A 20,767-nucleotide genomic window follows, 5' to 3' on the forward strand; every position below is an offset into this window, starting at 1 on the left:
GAACTGGATCTATGAAATCATTTATTGAATTAGCCTCAAAATGTGCCAAAGGATATATTAGCTTTTATTCCCTTGATAGTTTTTCAGAGCATAAATCAAGTGAGGAAATTCAAAGGGATGAGAAGAGTCAATGTGCTTCAGGAAATTTTGAAATGCAGTTAATTCTTCACTAATTAAATGGCTAACTTCTTCACAACTTAAGTAGTAAAAGTACAAGAAAAAATGTATTACTATCAAAATAATTCTAGATTGCAGTAAAAAAAATGTTATGAGTTTATACTGTGAAACAAATATGCCTTGCCTGTTTAATGAAGGAATAACACCTAAATGTACTTATCTTAATTTTTCGAGCTTTGATTTATTTATTTTTAATTACACATGGAACATCTCTTAGGTGTCAAATATAGACTGTAAAGAAAATAATATTACCCTCACTTCAAAAACTTGTGTTTTAATTAGGGGAATAAAAATTCTAACAAGCTGCTGAAGGAAGGAACAGTTCTGACAAATTTTTTTTCAGCTGGTTTTATTATTGAGTGGCCATCATAGAGTGTTTGTGTGCAAACTGATAAGGCTTGAAGATTACTAGGCATTCACTCCTGTGGGACTGACCTTATGAATATGCCCGCTGTTAACCAGAATTTCTCTGCACAGTATAAATAACTCATACCAGGGTAAGGATGTGAAGTGCATTTGGGCATAAGAATGTTTATTCAGAACTTTGTAATTTCACACGAATTTGTGATTTAAGAGTTGTGAGTTGCAGAAATTACATGGTTTTAAAGAAGAGTGTCACTAAGATGCTAAGGAATTCCTGAGATACATAAGTTGCAGAATGTACCAAGTTTTAAGGAAGATTATAACTTTACTTGATAGATATAGGATGGTCAGTAAGTTACTGCTGGTTTTCTACAATACATAAGGCAGGGGTTACGAGATAGAAAAAGGAGGTGAGACCATGTGTTAAAAAATGTTAATGATTAGTACTGTTACGTATTGTGATTAAGTGGTGAGATATGATGGCAAGACTCTCAAAACAATTACAACAAAATAAAAACTTTCTAATGCATGAAAAATAAATTATTAATATTGTCTGTTATTCTTTTTTAATTAAATTATTATTTTATATTAATTACAATTTATTCACTTTTTATCCCAGCTGTAGCCCTCTTCATCATTCCCTCTCAATCTCATCTTCCCTCCCTCATCTCCTCCCTGCCTCTCTCCAAATCCACTGATAGGGGAGGTCCTCTTCCCCTTCCATCTGACCCTAGTTTATCAGGTCTCATCAGGACTGGCTGCATTGTCTTCCTCTGTGACCTGGCAAGGCTGCTCCCTCATCAGGGTGGAGGTGGCCAAAGAGCCAGTCACTGAGTTCATATCAGAGACATTCCCTGTTCCCCTTCTTAGGGAAATTTTTAACATTTAAAACGTTCATCTTAGTTCTCGTACTATTTTTGTGAAGAGATGTTATGACCAAAGCAACTTAGAGGAGAAAGCATTTAATTGGGGCTTGCTTATAGTTTCAAAGGGTTAGACCATGGTTCTCATTGCAAGAAGCATGGCAGTCCACAGCAGATATGGCATGGGAACAGTATCTGAAAGATTTTCTATTCTTCAGGCATTGGCAGAAAGATTAAGACTAAGTCTGATATGGACACTGAACTCTCAAAGGACACATAGTGATAAACTTCTTCCAATGCTGCCATACCTCCCACTCCTACCTAAATAGTTCTACCAATTAGGCACCATGAATTCAAATATATGATCCCAGGAGGGTCATTCTCATTCAAACCACTACAGCAACAAACATGGAAATTCTGTATCACTAGGAAAGGTGAATGAAAGAGAAAGAATTTCTTGCAGTATGCAAATGACTTAAGGATACATCTATCAGACTTGGTGTTATACTATTGCTCAAGAAAGACAAAGTATTATCTTATTAATATGAACTTGAAAGCCTGGATTCTTTTGTTATCTTTAACATTTTTTCCTTAGTGTGTTTTTTTGTTTTGTTTTTGTTTTTGTTTTTTAATATGGTCCTGTGTGTGTATGCCATGTGTGTATGAGTGCCTCTAGAAACTAGAAAACAGTGTCAGATCCCTGCAACTAGACTGATAGATGATTATGAGATAACCAATATGGGTGCTCAGCTATTTCTGGAAGAATAGCAGATGTACTTAACTGCTTAGAGAGCGCCTTCTCTTAAATCATTTTTGTAATTTCACTCATTAAGTGAAAATTAGACATTAGTCCAGACAATTATCTTATATTACTATTCATGATTTAATGGAAATTAGGTCAAATATTTATGTATTTTAGCTCCTATTTCCTCTGCTGTTCTTTGTTATCAGCATTATGTAGAGGCAGAATTAGGATGCAGGTCAGCCTTCAGGAAGAAAAAAATCACATAAAGACAATTTCAGAGAAAGGCAGAAATGCATAGAGAAAGTGGAAAGTTTGCCTGAAGCAAGTAACTGAGTCAGAAAATAGACATAAGGAAATGATGAACAGCACCTGTGTAATAAGCCCCATCTTTCTCAACAGGGTAGAGAAAATGAGAGGGAAGTTCTTAACGGGAAGTTCTTGGTGTCAAGGCTGTATGTAGAACTTTTGTGCTGATTTCTAGTAAGAGCATGTTTGTAGAGTGGGTCATGTTTGAATATGAACTTTTAGAAGGAGGACATATACAGACAGATTAGATCCTGGTGCACAAGACAATTTTGGGGGATACTGGTAAGATTCAATGAGAAATTCAATAAAAAATCATTCACATGAGAATTGCCTGGGTGCTCTAGTGCAACATTCTGCCTATACACATGCAGTTAATTTAAATAAATTCCAATTAGAGTTTATTGCATCTTAACAATAGTTAGGAAAAAAAAAAGCAGTTATTAGTTATTTAAAGTCAGACTTCAAACCTGGTTGTGTCAGCACTTGGCTCTTATCCTGGTAGTTGGGAGACTTAGAAGATTCTTCAATAGCTGGAAACCAGCCTGTGCTAGTAGATAGTACCAGTGTGACCACTGCTAGCAAGCACTTTGAAAATCATAAAAGAGAGAGAGAGAGAGAGAGAGAGAAAGAGAGAGAGAAGAAAGAGACAGAAGTAGAAAGTTGACAGAGAGGAGAGAAAGGAATAATATTATTTCTGATATTAAATTTCATAATTTAAATATTATATTCAGAAATGCATATGACTTATTGACCATTAGAATTTAACTTTTTTAGGTTTTTGATACCACAACATAATTACAATTCTCTCCAGCATATACTGCCTCCAAATCCTCAACTATATATTCCCATGCTTTCTTTCAAATTCATGACATGTTATTTTTCTTATTTACTGTTACATACCTACATGCATATACATACATATTCTTTTTTTAGTAATATTTCAAATATAGAATAATGATTTTCAGAGTAACATAGTTTTAAGCCATAAAAATTTCCATGGGGAATTTCATTGGTGCTATTTTTATACAGTTTCTTTAAAACCCTGTGTACATTGTAACTTAACAGAAATTCCAGCTTGAGTTAGCCATTTTCCAAGAGCTGGCCAGTGTCATTCATTGGAATATTTTTAAATTAATTTTTATTTTTTAATATTAATCATAGGTTATTTACTTTGTATCCCAGCAGTAGCCCCTTCCCTCATTCACTCCTAATCCTACCCTTCCTTCCTCATCTCCTCCCTGTCCCTTTCCAAGTCCACTGATAGGGGAGGTCCTCCTCCCCTTCCATCTGACCCTGTTTTATCAGGTATCTTCAGGACTGGCTGCAGTGTCCTCCTCTGTGGCCAAACAAGGCTGTTCCTCCCTAGTGGAGCAGGTAGGGGGAGGTCAAGAAGCCAGTCATTGAGTTCATGTCAGAAATAGTCCCTGTTCCCCTTACTAGGGAAACCCACTTGGATACTGAGCTACCATGGGCTACATCCAAGCAGGGGTCCTACATACATATTCTTAAAAACACAAAGGCACCATGTTTAGTTTGTATATTGTTACTTGTGTGCGTGCTTTCAGGGTTGACCATTTGGAATTGGAAAACCAATGGGTACATTCTTCCATAATTTTAGAGTCTTAGGTAATTAATGCTATTCCTATAAGAACCACTATATTATTTCCCATTCAAATTCCGCTTAGAGGAAGAATTTTAGAAATCTGACATATTTAACACTAACCCAAGTTTGTTAACTTGCCAAAAATCATTGCTTTCTTTATTTTCTAGTGCTTTGTCATTTATACCAAAACTCATTTCCATAGGTCTTTTTAAAGGTGTACTAATCTCATTTTTCCTCTATTACAGAATACATGGATTTTAGGGAATTCTGAAATGGTTTAACCGGATCAGTGTAACTTAAAAAAGATATATTTGTTTTTGGTTTTGGGGATAAGGTTTCTCTGTGTATCCCTGGCTTTTCAGGAACTCATTCTATAGACCAGACTGGCCTCAAACTCAGAGATCTGCTTGCTTCTGCCTCTGATGTATTGGGATTAAAGGCATGTGCCACCCTTGCCTGGCATAACAAATAGGTTTAATTAGTAAAACTATTGGGCTTTCCAGATTCTTTTTTGTTGTGTGTATTTATAAGAAATAATGTGATATTTTAATGTGGATATGATAGAAAGTAAGCAAATTAAATTATTAATATATATGTATTCTCAAAGTATTTTTGCTGAAAACACCTGAATTATCTTTTTTAGAAAATTCTGAATATTGTTGTAGAGGTTTTTTTTTTTTGACCAAAAGCACCCTAGAGAGGCAAGGTTTTGTCTTAGGATTTATAGCCCATCATGATGGCAACACAAAGCAAGAATCAACACAGGAACCTCGAGAGTTTCTGTGAGTAACTGACTGAGTAAGATGCCATGGAGGAATGCTGCCCACTGGCTTTCTCCACGTAATTTGTTCAGCCTGCTTTTATACCATCGAGAGCCAAGTGTCCAGTGGTGACAGCACTCCCAGACGCACATGACCCATCTACAAAATAAGCTCCTGCATGTAACTCTCAGGAAACATCATTGAAGAAACGGGAGGAAACTAAGCACCAGAGAATCAGGAAACCGGCTGTGAGCTTTATCTCAGAAATAACAGAGAAGAGTCACCCGTAAATCCTTCAGAGTGTGGTGACAAAGTTAGGCCTGGTGAGGTACAACATGGATAAGTGCTCTAACCAGGAGAAAGGAAGGCAGTACTCTCATTGCTCTCTAGCTCTGGACAGACAAATACATGCGGCTAAGTAATTCTGAGCACTGTGGAAATCACGTCTCCTAGGGAGTAGCCCCACGTTTGGTTATCCAGTATTCAGTAGCTAGCTCTCAAATCACATAGAGCAACAGTAAATAAACAAGGCAGGTTTTAGTCAGATACTTTTCCACGATTTATACTTGTAACATTAACAAAAAAACTTCAATTCCGGAGGACAAGATGGGGATTTATTTGGAAATGATTGGAGTAGAGAGAAGGGGGAAATGATATACTCTATTTTAATTAAAAAAGTGATTGAATCCTTAAGGATGACAATGTCAATGTTTGACTTAAAATGTAATTTTCTATCACAACATTCATGAATATGTTGTCACCTATTTTTAAGTTATGAGACATTAAGTGTTGAAAACATGTCTACACAGGAAAAGTTAACTATTTATACCTAATTTTAAAATATTCATAATTTGCACCTAAGGGAAGCAATCATTTTTAAATAATTCTTTACAATTGACACTGTACATTTCTTTAATAGAAATCATTGTTCAGTTCTTGTGATTTCGTGCTAAATCCAAACTAATTACATGATACAAGGCAGAATAAAAATAAATAGTTATGACAATATATAACAAATCTAAAAGAGTATTCCCCAGGAGCATATACTTCAGTATTTTACATGTTCATGACCCTTTGATTTTGACCCTTAGTGCAGTGCTGCTAAGATTGTCATATCTCCTAGATCATCATCACAAATCTTACAGTAGAACCTAGCAACAATTTGTTATCAAAAGAAAACAGCCTGATTAAACGTAATTGGACAACAAAAAATACATGTACGTGACCAATGATATTCCTAAAGGTTTTCAGTGTCTCTAATTATTTAAAAATGTAAATGAAAATTGCAGTTAGATAACATCTCAAATTATCTCTGTTATTATAAGAAAGATAACAGGTAAATTTAAGGATGTGAATAAAGGAGTTCTCTAACATACTCTTAGAAGTACTGTATTTTATAGGACATTTATCATGGGAAACTACATACCAAAATCGCCTCCGAAGTTAAAAGTAGAACTACTGTGTGATGTAGCTGTCCTACTTCAAGGTGTATTGCCAAAGGAAAAGAAATACATATGTTAAAATTATGTGTATTATTTATACTAGTCAAAATATAGAATCAACCTGAGTGTCCTTAAAAGGTTGTCTGCATATAAAAAATGTGGTATATTTAAATGCTGAAAAACTAGTTTGTCTTTTCTATAGAAGGTTGCAATCTGTCAGTTTGACCAGTTGTGGTTTTCTATAATGGTCTCCATCTGTTGCAAAAAATACTGAGAGCTACATTTACCTGTGGGTATAAGGGTAAATTTTAGTGTACAGTTACGAATTACACTGGTTTAGATAAAGGGTGGTGATAAGAGGTTCTCCTCTAAGATATGTGTTTCATTACTCTGGGTTGGTTGGCTAGATTTCCAGTACCAGGCATGATTTCCATCTTCCTTAGTCTGCTTTAAATTCAATAGGATAGCTGTTGGCTACCACAAAAATGTGAGTGCCATTACAGCTCCTAGGATTACCATGCCATGTTTATCATTGATGTGGTTCATTGACATTGCACCTGGGTAGGACTGCTGGTTGCTTCTTTCCTCGGATGCTTGCATAGCCTTCTATTGTTATGAAACTTAGTGCTCAGAGAGGAAGCTTCCAAGCAAAGTGGAACCCAGCGCCTTTAAATCCTGTGTTTAAGGAGAATGACATCTTGAACATTACAGATTTACCATCAGGTCCTGGGGGTGAGCACTGTCGACCCAATGGATAATTTCATTTAAACTGCACGTATACCTGTGTGTGCGCATCACTCACACACACTACTTATATCTATATAATACATGTTGAAAGAAAATAAAATATGATTTATTATATATTTTTTAGATGTCCTTAGTGCCGTTTTTCCTCCTCTGCTTTTCTTCCTGTATTGACTTCCCTTCCCTTCAATTAATCCTCCAGACTCCCTTTTCCCATTTGACTGTTTACATGACTTATGCCATGCTATTCCTACCTTTAGTGCTTTCTTCCTTCATGATCCCTTTTTCCTTTTCTTGTTTCTGTGGTTTCTCCAAATTATACACTCACATTTAACGACATTGTGCTCCTAGAGTATATGTGTTCCACATTTCCATCATCCCTTTTTCAGTTGAAGAACATTTAAGCTGTTTTTATTTCCTAGCTGTTGTGAATAGATTAGCAAGGAGCGTATCTGAGACCTGTGGTGTAGGGTGCTGACGTCTTTGGGCATACGCCCAGGAGTGATACCCAAGAGTCATACGGTAGATTCGTAGCCTCTTGAGAGCTTTCCACACTGAAACAGGTGCAGTTACACTAGAATTACCTGTGAATGCCTTTTTCTCCTCTCCTCTCTAGCCCTTGTCAGTTGTTTAGATAATTTGAGCAGTTTTGACCAGTGTGCAATGTATTTCAGTACCCTATTAATAAAATGACATGATTTCTCCATTAAACATATGTATGTATATGTTTCTGCATGTACCTGGATGTGCATGTGAGTTTATTAGAATAGAGAGCCTATAATTACACCAAATTTCAGCAAATTGATTTTAGTAAAAATGTTAGCATATTCACTTACTGGAAAGATGACAGTGTTTGCAATAAATTGTACTGGAAACTCAATATACATATGCAGAACAATTATGTAAAAGTGCTATGTCTTTTTTTCCAAGACAAATTCTGGGTTTGAAATGACTTCTGCAATCATGAGCACATAATATTGAATAGCTGATATTGGTGTGCATGATGCTAACCCCATCTACCACACGGCACGAATGGAAGAGGTGCCCAAGAAGCCCTACCTCTTACTGCTAGAATATTAGGTGTTGATAGGTGCTGAGTGAGGGAGAGTCATTTTCTTCAGTATTATATTCACTACCGAGCTCACCACGTTCCAGTCGATTTCTTCACACCCTTTATTTAGTTCACAAATAACCCTCACTAAAATGAATGGGTTTCAAAGAAAAATGAATAATCATGACTGTGAAAAAGATGTCTGTAAGGAAGAGGAGATTACAGCAAGGAGATGTTGAGAGTGCAGTAGTCAGGGTGCAGCACGTAAGTGTGTGAAGATTCCAAAGAGCAAATTAATAATAAATAATAATTATTATTATTAATTAATAATTAGTAAAATATTTAAAGACTTAAGTGTAACTGAAGCTGTTATGACAAACAGAGAATGCTTTGGCATTGGTTTATTTAGATGAAGTCCTAAATTATACATGAAAAAGCAAGAGGGTAACAAACGAGATTACAGGTAATTTATAAGTTTCCACACAATGAAAGAAACAGCAGAGTGAAGGTCAACTACTAATTTGGAGAAAAGCACACATCAATGGAAAAAATATATAATGCATAAGGAACAAACAAAACTATTTAACAGAAAATAATAAACTAATCTCTATTTGAAAAAGGAAGTAGGACTTAAATCAACACATATTTAAAAGATACATACTCACCATAATTTAGGAAACTATAAATCTAAACCTCAAAAAGTAACCAGATTAACTCTGTATGAATAAATAATACCACAATTTCACATAATTGCTGGTTTGAGATGAAAGACATAAGGAATAGGGGATATCATGAAAAACAGTACTGTTACACACTTTACTACTGGAGATCAAATGTGATCTAGCTATTTCACTTCTCTATGTACACTGACAGAATGTGAAACCCGAGTGGAGAGATGACTTCTAAGTTCTCTCCCAATACATGGTAACAAAATTTGCATGGCCAGAAGACAGAAGCAACTATCTCTTCAATTACCTTGTGAAGGAAATCTGGTAAATACATAAATGGATACATTTCTTCCACCTAGATTAGGTGTGATAAACTAGCACAGAATGGAACACTACATAGTCTTTAAAGTAAATATAAAAGTATTTTAAGTCCATTAATTTATTTTTACAGGAACTACCAATAGGGTAATAGCACTAGAATTAACGGAGGAATGTGTGGAGAAAGCTTGAACAATGTGGATCTTGTCCTGTAAATTAACATTTCTCACATGCTGAACAATGTTTGAGAAAATTGTGACTACAGAAAAAATTAAATAACGATAACAGAATCATTGATTTTTGATAAACAATTTCTAAACTCTCATTCTAAATTCCACATTATGGATGCTTCCAGAAATACTGGTACAATGTTTTTTTTTTTTTTGAGATTGAAGGAATCATTTTTATAGTTACTAAATTTATACATATTATGTGTATAATTTTTTTCTTTTTTATTACTTTATTTTATTTTTATTTTTTTATCAGTTACATTTTATTAACTCTGTATCCCAGCCGTGTCCCGATCCCTCATTCCCTCCCAGTCCCTCCCTCCCTCCCTCATCTCCACCGTGCCCCTTTCCAAGTCCACTGATAGGGGGGACCTCCTCCCCATTCTTAAGTTTATGTAAACATGCAAATTTCATAAGTGCTCATGAGCATTAATATTATAGAAAAGTTACAAAATTAAATTTATCATAAATTGTTTTAAAATATTTTATTAACTTATGTTTCTGAATGCATGACTGTGCATTACATGTGTTCACTGTCTGTTGAGGGTATCTGATTTTGTAGAACTGACATGGTTAAAGGTTGGGAGATATTTGTGGGCTCTGGGAATTACCCGATGTCCTCAGGAAGAAAAGACATTGCCCTTATTCAATGAGCCATCTCTCTGTCTCTTAATGTGAATGCTTAATGTAAGCAAGGAAAAATTAGTAATGTGTGCACTAATTAAATGGTGTCATTATAATGCCTATTTATATATTATTGTTTTACAGATGCTCCTAAATTTGTTTCAAATCAGACAATGTATTATTCTTGGGAAGGAAATCCAATCAATATAAGTTGTGATGTGAAAGCAAATCCACCTGCATCAATCCATTGGAGAAGAGACAAACTGCTCTTACCGGCTAAAAATACCACTCACTTAAAAACATACAGTGTAGGAAGAAAGATGATACTGGAGGTAAGCCTTTATGTACATATCAATAAGCAGATTTTAGCAGTTATTGATTACGATGGACTAGAAGTAATTAAATTCCTATAACAACACTTGGAAATAGTTATATAAATCACACATTTAATTAAAAATAATACTGAGTTTGAATATCCTTTTTATTATAAATGATCTTTGTTCATATATCTCAAAGTATTTTTATGAATTTACTTCTTTAATGTGAAGAATTATATTATAAAAAACATGGGGACTTGAAAAAATTCTTAGGTTTTAAAAGTCAGATATCATTCCTCATTCAGAAAGGCAAATGGGATGGACATATGAAGAGGGAGAAAACAGGGAACAGGACAGGAGCCTACCAGAGAGGGCCTCTGAAAGACTCTACCCAGCAGAGTGTCAAAGCAGATGCTGAGACTCATAGCCAAATATTGTACAGAGTGCAGGGAATCTTATGAAAGAAGTGGGAGATAAAAAGACCTGGAGGGGACAGGAGCTCCACAAGGAGAGCGCAGAACCAAAAAATCTAAGCAGAGGTTTTTTTTTCTTGACTGATACTCCAACCAAGGACCATGCATGGAGATAAGCTAGAACCTTTGCACAGAAGTAGCCCTTGGCACGTCATTTGTCCAACTGTGTTCCCTAGTAATGGGAACAGGAACTCTCTCTGACATGACCTCAGTGGCTGGCTCCTTGATCACTTCCCCCTAAGGGGGGCAGCCTTAGTATTCCACAAAGGAAAACAATGTAGCCAGTCCTGATGAGACCTGATAGGTCTTGCTAGGGCAAGAGATAAGAGGAGGAAGACCTCCCTATCAGTGGATTGTGGCAGGGGCATGGGAAGAGATGAGGGGAGGGAGATTGGAATTGAGAGGAGATGAGGGAGGAGGCTACAGCTGGGATACAAATTGAATAAACTGTAATTAATAAACATAAATTAAAGAAATAATGTTGATGCCTCCACTCATTTGTTTATAACTACTATTTTTAACTTGCATATAAAAGCTATCAGAGCTATCAGCTGGTTAATAACGTGCAATTCTAGGACAGATTCCTAAATAAAGCAGATATCAGTGTTTAATGTACATTTTGCAAATATTTAAAATTTTACTTAGTATTTGATAGTATACCTTGGGTTATTTCTCCTTAAGTTTTGTAAAGTTGTTTTTTTTTTTTTTAATCTTCCACTTGATTAGTTCATTACTTTTCTAACCCTATCATTAAATTAAAGAAAAAAGAACAGAAGAAAGATTTATTTTGGTGCAGACTGTTAAGTTGTAGTGGTTTTGTCCCATACAGTTGGGCAAAGCATTACAAAAGCAAGATGTTGTAGTGGAGAAGTCCTTTTATGTTAGATGAGAAGCAGAAAGCAAGAAAAAGCACTGGGTAGCTTTTTCCTTTTACATTTTTTCTTTATTATTATTATTTATTACAATTTATTCACTTTGTATCCTGGCTATACCCCCTCCCTCATCTCCTCCCTATCTTATGCTACCTCTCTCTTCCCCCTCTGTGTCCCTTCCCTAGTCCACTGATAGGAGAAGTCCTTCTCCTCTACCAGTAGGATAGTGCTTAGTGGATCTTGCCAGTCCTCTCAAGAAATATACCAACAGGGACACTGTAGATTTTTCTAAATCTAGAATAGTCAAAACCAAACATCACACTGAATTTCTTGTAAAAACCTTGTCAGATGAGAGGTCCATGTTGCTTTCTAAGAACACAGGCTTTGAATTGGCTCGGTTAATTCTACCTCCCTTGCTTGTTTCCTTATTTTCTTTCTTGCATGTCTTTTTCCCTGATTTCTTTATTTTTTCCATTTCTTTCAATCTGTGCTGTTATGTGACTTCTCTATTTGTTCAGCATAACATAGTAAAGAAATAACTTATGGTAAACTTTAAAACCTGTGCTTCTTTTTGTTTTTAATTTATTTATTACAATTTATTTATTTGTATCCTGGTTGTAGCCCCATCCCTCTCCTCCCAGTCCCACCCTCTCTCTCCCTCTCCAAGCTGCTTCCCTAGTCCACTGATAGGGAGCTTCTTGAGTGCTTTGTTCCTGGAGAGGGAGGGTCTATGAATTCAGTATTTTGTCTTCTGTTAAGTTCTCAATTCAGCATCCATCCAGTTTCTAGTTCATTAGCTGAGCCTTTTGAAAATAGCTCCAAATGGAATGTCTTTTTTATAAGGCATTCACGTTAAAAACAAAGAAACAAAAAACTGTGATGAATACTGTGGCTACTACTTGCTTCCATGTTATACTGATGATATAAACATTGTCTTCCTTGTAGAATGTACTAGTAGCTTTCTCATATGACTGTGGAATAAGAAAAGGCTTCACTAGTATATTTTTAACAGAATTAAATTAGCCTGGCTTACTAAAGGCCATATGGTAAGATAAAGAATTTCTGAATCATTTCAAGGGACTTTCAATAGAGTTAAATCTAAGCATTAAGCTGTTAAGCCTATGAACTTTCCTTATATGAACAGCTAACTAGAAAATGAATGACACAGCCTCTTGATATCTACTTGTTCGGAGGAATTATCTTCAATAGACCTCAAAATTGTTCTCTTAGTTAATAGTCTTCCACTACTGAAATATCATGTATTCTCTCTTTTAGGATAGGGTTGGAATTGATGGGCAGTATTTGTTGTGAGCATAATCTCTCTTTAAATAGTTACTGGAATTCAAGATTTTATTTATTACCATCATCAAATATCTTTGAGGCGTTGACACTTAAGAATGTCTGCACATTAGAAATACAGGGTTGTCCTCAACTTTCACCAGCTGAATCCCTGAATGTTAACTTAATTATTGTTTTTAATGTGTGAAACTGAGGGACCGTCTTTTTCACACAAAAAGAAAGAAAAGAAGAAAGAAAGAAAAAGAAAACAAAATGGACCCAATAGTTATTACAGATTATAAAATCCTGTTGATTGCATTTCCACAAGGCATTGTTTTCTTGCAAAATATCTTTTATGAAAAATTAAAATCATCCAGGTCTGGAGATAAATGTTAAAAAGCGTAATTAGGCAAAGTGGCTTATATGTGTTCGGAGTCAGAATCAGGAGGATCACTGAGAATTCAAGAACAGCCTGAGCTACTAGTAATTTTCAGGTCAACATTGGATACAGAATGAGACTAGACTCCCCCCCAAAAAATAATAATAAATAAAAAATAAAAAGTGTAACCTGCTTTAAGTAGAAACTTTTCACCTTAAAGTTTACAGTAGCTTTGAGTTTGCATTGTCTACAAGATATATTTCTTCATTTTATGCTTTATTTATCAGAATATACATAATTTTGCCACTGAATAGATATATCAAAAAGAAGACATTGATTCAGTTAATTAACTGAGAGATAAAGTAAGAATCACTTCAAGTTTAATTGCCTAGTTTTGTGTATTTTTTAAAATACACAAATATTGTATTTTAAAATATTAGTATTATGTAGACTGAACAGGTGTCATTTATGCTATATGTACATATAAAGCATATAAAGCATGTGAAAAGAATTAATGACAAAAGAAGGAAGACACCATTAGAAAGAGAGCAAGGAGGTTACATGGGTCAGTTTGGAGGGGAGAAAAGAAATGAAAAAAAGACGTAATGATATTAAAACATCAAAAAATAAAAGAAATACAATGTTTACATTATTTACCAATGCTTGCTGGATAAAGAGCAGCATTCTATGAGGGTCATATGTGAAATAGCTGAACAAATGTACAAGAAGTAGCCTTGATTCAACCTTTTGGAAAGCTCTGTACGCTTTAGCATTATAATTTTTATCGTTATGATTGTTTTAGGTTGCCCCTACATCGGACAATGACTTCGGACGATATAACTGCACAGCTACTAACCGTATAGGCACAAGGTTTCAGGAGTATATTCTTGAGTTAGCAGGTGAGTAATATATGACATTCATAAATAATTTTATACTGAAATGGAGTCCTAAGCTAGCGAATATTTATCAACTGATTTTACGTGCTGTTAAAATCATATAGTTTCATAAATCATAACACAAAGCATTTATTTGAAGGGGTAAACCAAGGCTTACAAAAGAAAACAATTAACATAGTGAATACTGAACATTTAAAATTCATTTAATATTTGAAACTTATTTTAAAATTTAATTTCTTCTCACGTTTGTCACATCTTTTAAAAAAATTATATTTAAAATAATGTAAAAAACCCTTTAAAATATACATACATCAAAGCATTCATAAATAACTCAGTTTTGTTTTAAATCATGTAATTCACCCAAAAAGCATGAGTGGTTTCTACAGAAGGTGTGTGAAACTTCCATGAGAAAATAATGCAATAGATATATTCTTAAATTATTTTTAATTTGTCATCACAAGAAATACTTTAGAGTTCACCAGCATCTCACATGCCTAAATCAGTATCGACACCACTAGCAGTGAGAAAATATACTGGGATTCTATGGGAGTCAATCAAAGGGACACTGAGGAGAATCCAGTCTGAGGAAGCATAACAGGAGCATGTCTCTGGGGTAGTAAGCAGGAGCTAAACAACAACGGGCGCCTCAATTTGGGGCTGAAGGTTTCTTTTCCATGTGCCACAGAAGACACTGAGAAATCTACCTAAATGGATTGATGTAAGACAATGCGAGTTTGTGCTTTCAAAGCACCCAGTGCAAAGCAAGTGCTCAAAGGCAGAGGATAGATGTTATAATAGGCTACAATAGCTCAAAGTTGTCTATTTTTTTTCCAGCAGATGTTAGTGTGGCCATGTATTTTTAGCTACCCACAAATTTGATATCATGGGTAAATGTATGATAAATAGAAAAGGACATTGATTATTTAAAAAAATTAATTTTTATAAATAACATTTTTCACTTTTTTTTCCTTTCTAGGGCCCTTTTTCACATTTTTCCCTCTTGCTATTAAGTAAAAGAAATCTCTAATTCTGGCACTGCACAATTGATTTCTAACCTCAGTTCAGGACCTGTACTTACCACTTTTAAAGTTTAAGTCATTATATTTGACTCATCTTTTTAACCTATAGAGACCCTGTCAAATTCAATATTTCTAAACTTTGTCTATTGAGGAGAGGTTTGTAGACAGAGGATAATAGTCAGTTCAGTGGTCTTTGTGATCAGGTGGCATTGTACCATAAAACAGAGTAAATTCTGAGTTTGAAAAACTCAGTTTGTCAATTGTTCTCATAAAATAGCTTGGCAGCTGTGCTCATTGCTATTTATTTAGATAATTCATGAAGCAAACAGACATATTCAATAACTAAACATAAAATATTTTGATTTGCTTATGATCATACTGTAAAAAAAAACACACATACTGACAACAGTATTTTTAAAAAATCTATTTGACCAGTTTCTAGCCACTAGTTAGCTACTCACTCAACAAATACATGGAGAGATTCCCCTAGGTACAAGATTCATTTCTGGATCACAGGACTAAAAATATGAATAAGAAAGGCACCCAGTCTTAACCTAAGTTAGTGTTCAATACATATGAGTTACAATAGAACGTTAAATCAAAAACTTGGCAACATAAAATTGATTTCTGATTGGAGTCCCTGGGAAAAGCTTCTGATAGATGTCTGCTTTTGAACTAGGACTGAATAGGAAAGAAGAAATGGGGCCAGTAAAAAGGGAAAGACTAAATGGGTCAAGGTGACATTGACAACAAAAGCTCTGTGCTGTTAAAGGGTAAGAACTGCTTTGAAATGAGGCATTTATTGGAGGACTGCAGAAATTTCTTCTATGATCATCCCAGTGTTTGGCAATGTGAATTTAAGAAGTAATGAAAGATCAGACCACAGATTCCCTTTAAATATGTTTATATTCTGTCTTGCTCATAGAACTAGAAAATTGAAGATTGGATATATTTATTCATAATGCAAAATGACCCATTTATTCTACAACAACTACAAGAGACTGATGTAACCCCCACACATGGCGTGGCCAATTGCTCTCTTGAAGTTTCTCTAGGCATCTTTATTCATTGCAATATATGGGTGTGTAGAAAGACAAAAGATGATATATAATACATAAAGGAGAAATGATAGATTGTTAGATAAATAGATAAGATAGACCAATAGATAGATGATAGATATAGACAGCTCTCTGCAATTCCTTCCTAATGTATAAAGGATTTGTTGTGTGATATTTTATTGACTCATGAGATGTAGTAAGAGATGCCACTTAAAAATATGTATGTGCACATATGACTTAAGAGAATATCAAGATTTGCCTAACTACAAAAGAAAGGATCAGTTTAATGGAAAATATTAGAGATCAGGAATAGACACAAGGAAATACCTAATTTGAATAATTGGACTTAAAATATATATAAACAAAGAAAATCAGAAATGATTTTCCAGTTTGTATAACTCCTTCATGAAGAAAAGTAATCAAATTCTATTAATATATCAATGTCATAATCATTTTGAATTTTGAAGTTGCTGAAAACGAGGAAAATATTGAAATTTAAAATACTTTACATGGACTGGGTATTTTTTGACTTACATTGAAGTTCACAACTTTTCTTAATCTATTTTTTTCCTTTTTGTAGAATTTTATTTATGTGCATGGTTTTGCCTGCACTTATGTCTGAGTGAGGGTCTTAGATTCATGGAGCTGGAGTTACAGACAGTTCTGTTTTGCCACATGGATGCCAGGAATTGAATCCAGGTCCTCTGGAAGAACAGCCAGTGTTCTTAACTGGTGAACCATCTTACCAGCGCTATTTTTAAAAATAGTTTTCATGAAATATCTGTGATCACACTTTTTCACTCCATTTTTCCCCAAGCCCTACCACTTCCCTACTTACCCAAATTCATGTATTTTTCTTTTTTTCTTTAAATTACCAAAAAACAAAACCCAAGAAACATACATCCACACACACACACACAAAAAAAAAAAGGAAACTAAAACATATGACCAAAAGACCAATAAGACTAAAAAAAAAATTACAAACAAACAAATATAGACATAATGACTACAAAATCCATCAAATTCATTTTGTGCTTGCTAACTACCCCTGGTCATGGGGTCAGCCATAAAATGTGGTTAATATAGCTCTTAAAACTCAGAGATCTTTCTCTTCTTTGCCAGTGTATATCAATTTCAGATTGCTTCTCAGTTAAGGACGAAATCACTTAACCATTTGCACCTCTCAGTGCAAAGACTTCATTGGGCTTTTACCTTTGTAAACCTCATTCATGCTGCAATTATCTATGTAAGTTCATACATCAGCAATACTGTTGTGTCTGGAAGACACTTTTTCCTTGGTACGATTCACCACTTTTTGCTCTTAAAGTATTTCCTTCTCCATAAATCCCTGAGATATAAAGGGAGAGATGTGATGAAGATATCCATCCGTCTGTCTGTCTGTCTGTATCTTTTCAAAAGTACCTGAGACTTAATTCTATCTTGTGAGCGATCATGCTGCACAAACATTTCTCTAAATAATGCCTCACATGGAATAAAGAGCAAATGTGGTACTTATAGCTCCTTTTATAAAGTTCCTACTCACATACGTCATAGCTCTCTCCTTGTTATAAAAGAACCCATATGTTAATATTTTCACAATTATAGTTAAGTTTCAACATTAAAGGTTGAGAGGTACTAGTACTGCTAACATATCATTAGTCAAAGAAAAAAAATAAATCTGTGTATGTCCTGTTAGAAATTTAAAAAAAGAGAGAGATGCTCAAAAACAACTAGAAAAAAAATCCATCAGTACACTTTTTATATTGGTGCTGTTGATGACTCTTACTATGGTATGTCTTCATGTTTCATTTTTTTTTTTCTTACAACCTACTTACCATTTTGGACTTTAATCAGACTACAGGATTTCAATTGCTATCATAAATAAAATAAGCTGATTACAAATACTTATCAAAAAAATTAAATGAAAGAAAATGCATTAGTCATCATCTAGCTTTCAGATGAAAGCTGAAAACTGAAGCAGCTCCAGCACGGTCCACAGCCAGCAGCTAGTAACTAGAAATGAAGAAATGTTGCTACCAAGCCCCCACTCTACTGCTCTTGCAGCCATGCCTCATACTCAGTGGATCTCCTCCTGCATGTCTCATATGCCAGTTTCCATGTGAACCTTTTAGAAAACAAGAAAATGAGATTCAACATTTCTGGCAACAAAGCTGTATAAATCCGCTTTTCATCTACAAGTCAAAATGAATACGGGCAAGGAATATGTGGAATTTTCATTTCCGTGGTAAATGAAAGGAACGTAAAACATGCTAAGTATTACAAGATGGGACCTAACGTGGGAGCAAACTAAGAGTTTATAAACATCAGTTTCTTCAGAAGCCACAGTGCTGCAGTGTGTATTATTAGAATCTGCTCAGAGAAGGCTGGCTCACAGCGATCGTCATTGACTCCTGATTGTTCGTGGATATCCAGTCTTCAGAAGCTGAAACAGTAGCAGAATTTAGGAAGAACAACTCACACATCATGTCAGGAAACAATGAAGTGTGGTGCTTAAGGAGAGTGGAAGAACATGTTGCTTCAGTCATCGGGGTTTTGCATTACAAATCGATGTTGATAATAAAAGATCCAGCTCTGGAGTGCCCCAGCTTAGGAAAGGCAACATAGATCATGTCTGACAAACACAGGCAACATCCTGTTAGATGGTAGTGAAAAGCTTACCTCCATAGTAGAATAATATAATTTTCACCACTTTTATCTAATATATACAGACCTGCAAATGCTCCCACACGGAGAGAAAGGAAAAACTTGTTTGTATTCACTTCAACAAAAACCAAATGTTTGGTGATATATTGCTGTCATAATAGAAATTAGTTACTCGTTTTTTTGTTTTGTTTTGTTTTGTTTTTCTCTTAGATTGAATACCCGTTTATATCATTGTGTGATATAAACCCAAGAAAACACAAGATTATAGATAACTTTACAGATACAAGGTTTTTAATTTGAATATGTTAAGTGATATTTTTTACTACTTATTAAGTAGCTCAATTCTTATGCAAGCATATAAAATAAATGTCACTTCATTTCAGATTCAGTAGCAAAATAGTTCTTAGTAACAGCCCTCCTCATTGTTCAGGTTGTTTCCTTTGTAGATGTGCCCTCTAGTCCCCACGGAGTGAGGATTATAGAGCTCTCACAGACCACAGCCAAGGTCTCCTTCAACAAACCCGACTCCCATGGAGGTGTGCCTATTCATCACTATCAAGTGGATGTCAAAGAGGTAGCATCAGAAACCTGGAAAATAGTACGCTCCCATGGAGTTCAGAGTGAGTTATTTGTTTCAATATATTCTACGTAATAGTACTTGATATTTGTTATACCTATATGATTAACTCCTTATTTTTTCTTCATTTGTTTTCTTTCCTTACAATGAGGTTGGTAAAGCATAGGCACTTCTTTAATTTATTTAAGAATAACTTTATTTTTATTTTATTTTATTTTTTTATCAGTTACATTTTATTAACTCTGTATCCCAGCCGTGTCCCGATCCCTCATTCCCTCCCAGTCCCTCCCTCCCTCCCTCCCTCATCTCCACCGTGCCCCTTTCCAAGTCCACTGATGGGGGGGACCTCCTCCCCATTCATCTGATCCTGTTTTATCAGGTATCTTCAGGACTGGCTGCAAAGCCCTCCTCTGTGGCCTAACAGGACTGCTCCTCCCTTCGGGGGTGGGGAGACCAAAGAGCCAGTCATTGAGTTCCTGTTAGAAATAGTCCTTGTTCCCCTCACTTTGGGAAACCAATTGGTTACTGAGCTACCACAGGCCACATCTGAGTGGAGGTTCTAGGTTATATCCATACATGGTCCTTGGTTGAATGTCAGTCTCAGAAAAGACCCTGTGCCCAGATATATTTGGTCCTTGTGGAGCTCCTATCCTTTCCCCATCAGACTAACTCCCCTTCTTTCTTATGATTCCCTGTACTCTGCCAAAGGTTTGGTCATGAGTCTTTGCTTTGAAAACACTGCTAGAATAACTTTAATACGAGGTTGAATTTTGAAAGTGACGTTTTTGTTTTGAAATTCTGTGTATCAAACACAGTATGTCAGAATAGCTACCTTTCATTGTACTACATTTGCAGTTTTTTTAACCCATCTACTTCAATAAGAATAAAATAGCTAAATTGATTCACAAAAATCATTTTCTTGGATAAAATTTAATTTATTCATGAAAAGACAATTGCTGACATTCTATATCTGGAAGGTGAATACTCTGAAAACTGTCATTTTTATTTATTCACCTTTTTTATGAATAGGTATGAATGAGGTTTTTATTACAAAATAGCTAAATGACATACTTATAAAACCGTCTATGGAAATGTATAAGCCAATTAAGTTTGTTTCCATCTTGTCCTTTGAAAATGTCCTTTAAAAAGTGTGTTTCAAGTTTTGCCATTAAAGTTATTTCCCAGTATTGTACAAGCTATAGTCAGAAATTAAATGTGAATATATAGATTAGAATATTAACCTGTAATAAAAGCATAAAACAATAGGACACCAGTGCTGTTCTCTTTCCTCTGTCTGATTTCTAACTCTATGTTAATATTTTTCCAGATAATACTATTT

The 20,767-nt window shown here is 34.9% G+C and overlaps 1 protein-coding gene across 2 annotated transcripts in view; it reads left to right on the forward strand.

Annotated features, from left to right (window-relative positions):
• The window catches only part of Ncam2 (neural cell adhesion molecule 2), a 465,089-nt gene that overhangs the window by 355,848 nt on the left and 88,474 nt on the right, over nucleotides 1–20,767 (forward strand). For both annotated transcript variants that reach the window (XM_060370676.1, XM_060370675.1), the window contains exons 10-12: nucleotides 10,040–10,227; nucleotides 14,017–14,113; nucleotides 19,298–19,471. In XM_060370676.1, the coding sequence (XP_060226659.1) occupies nucleotides 10,040–10,227; nucleotides 14,017–14,113; nucleotides 19,298–19,471 (459 nt within the window). The remainder of the gene's footprint in view (nucleotides 1–10,039; nucleotides 10,228–14,016; nucleotides 14,114–19,297; nucleotides 19,472–20,767) is intronic.

Source organism: Meriones unguiculatus, chromosome 17 (assembly GCF_030254825.1).
Source record: "Meriones unguiculatus strain TT.TT164.6M chromosome 17, Bangor_MerUng_6.1, whole genome shotgun sequence".
NCBI lineage: Eukaryota > Metazoa > Chordata > Mammalia > Rodentia > Muridae > Meriones > Meriones unguiculatus.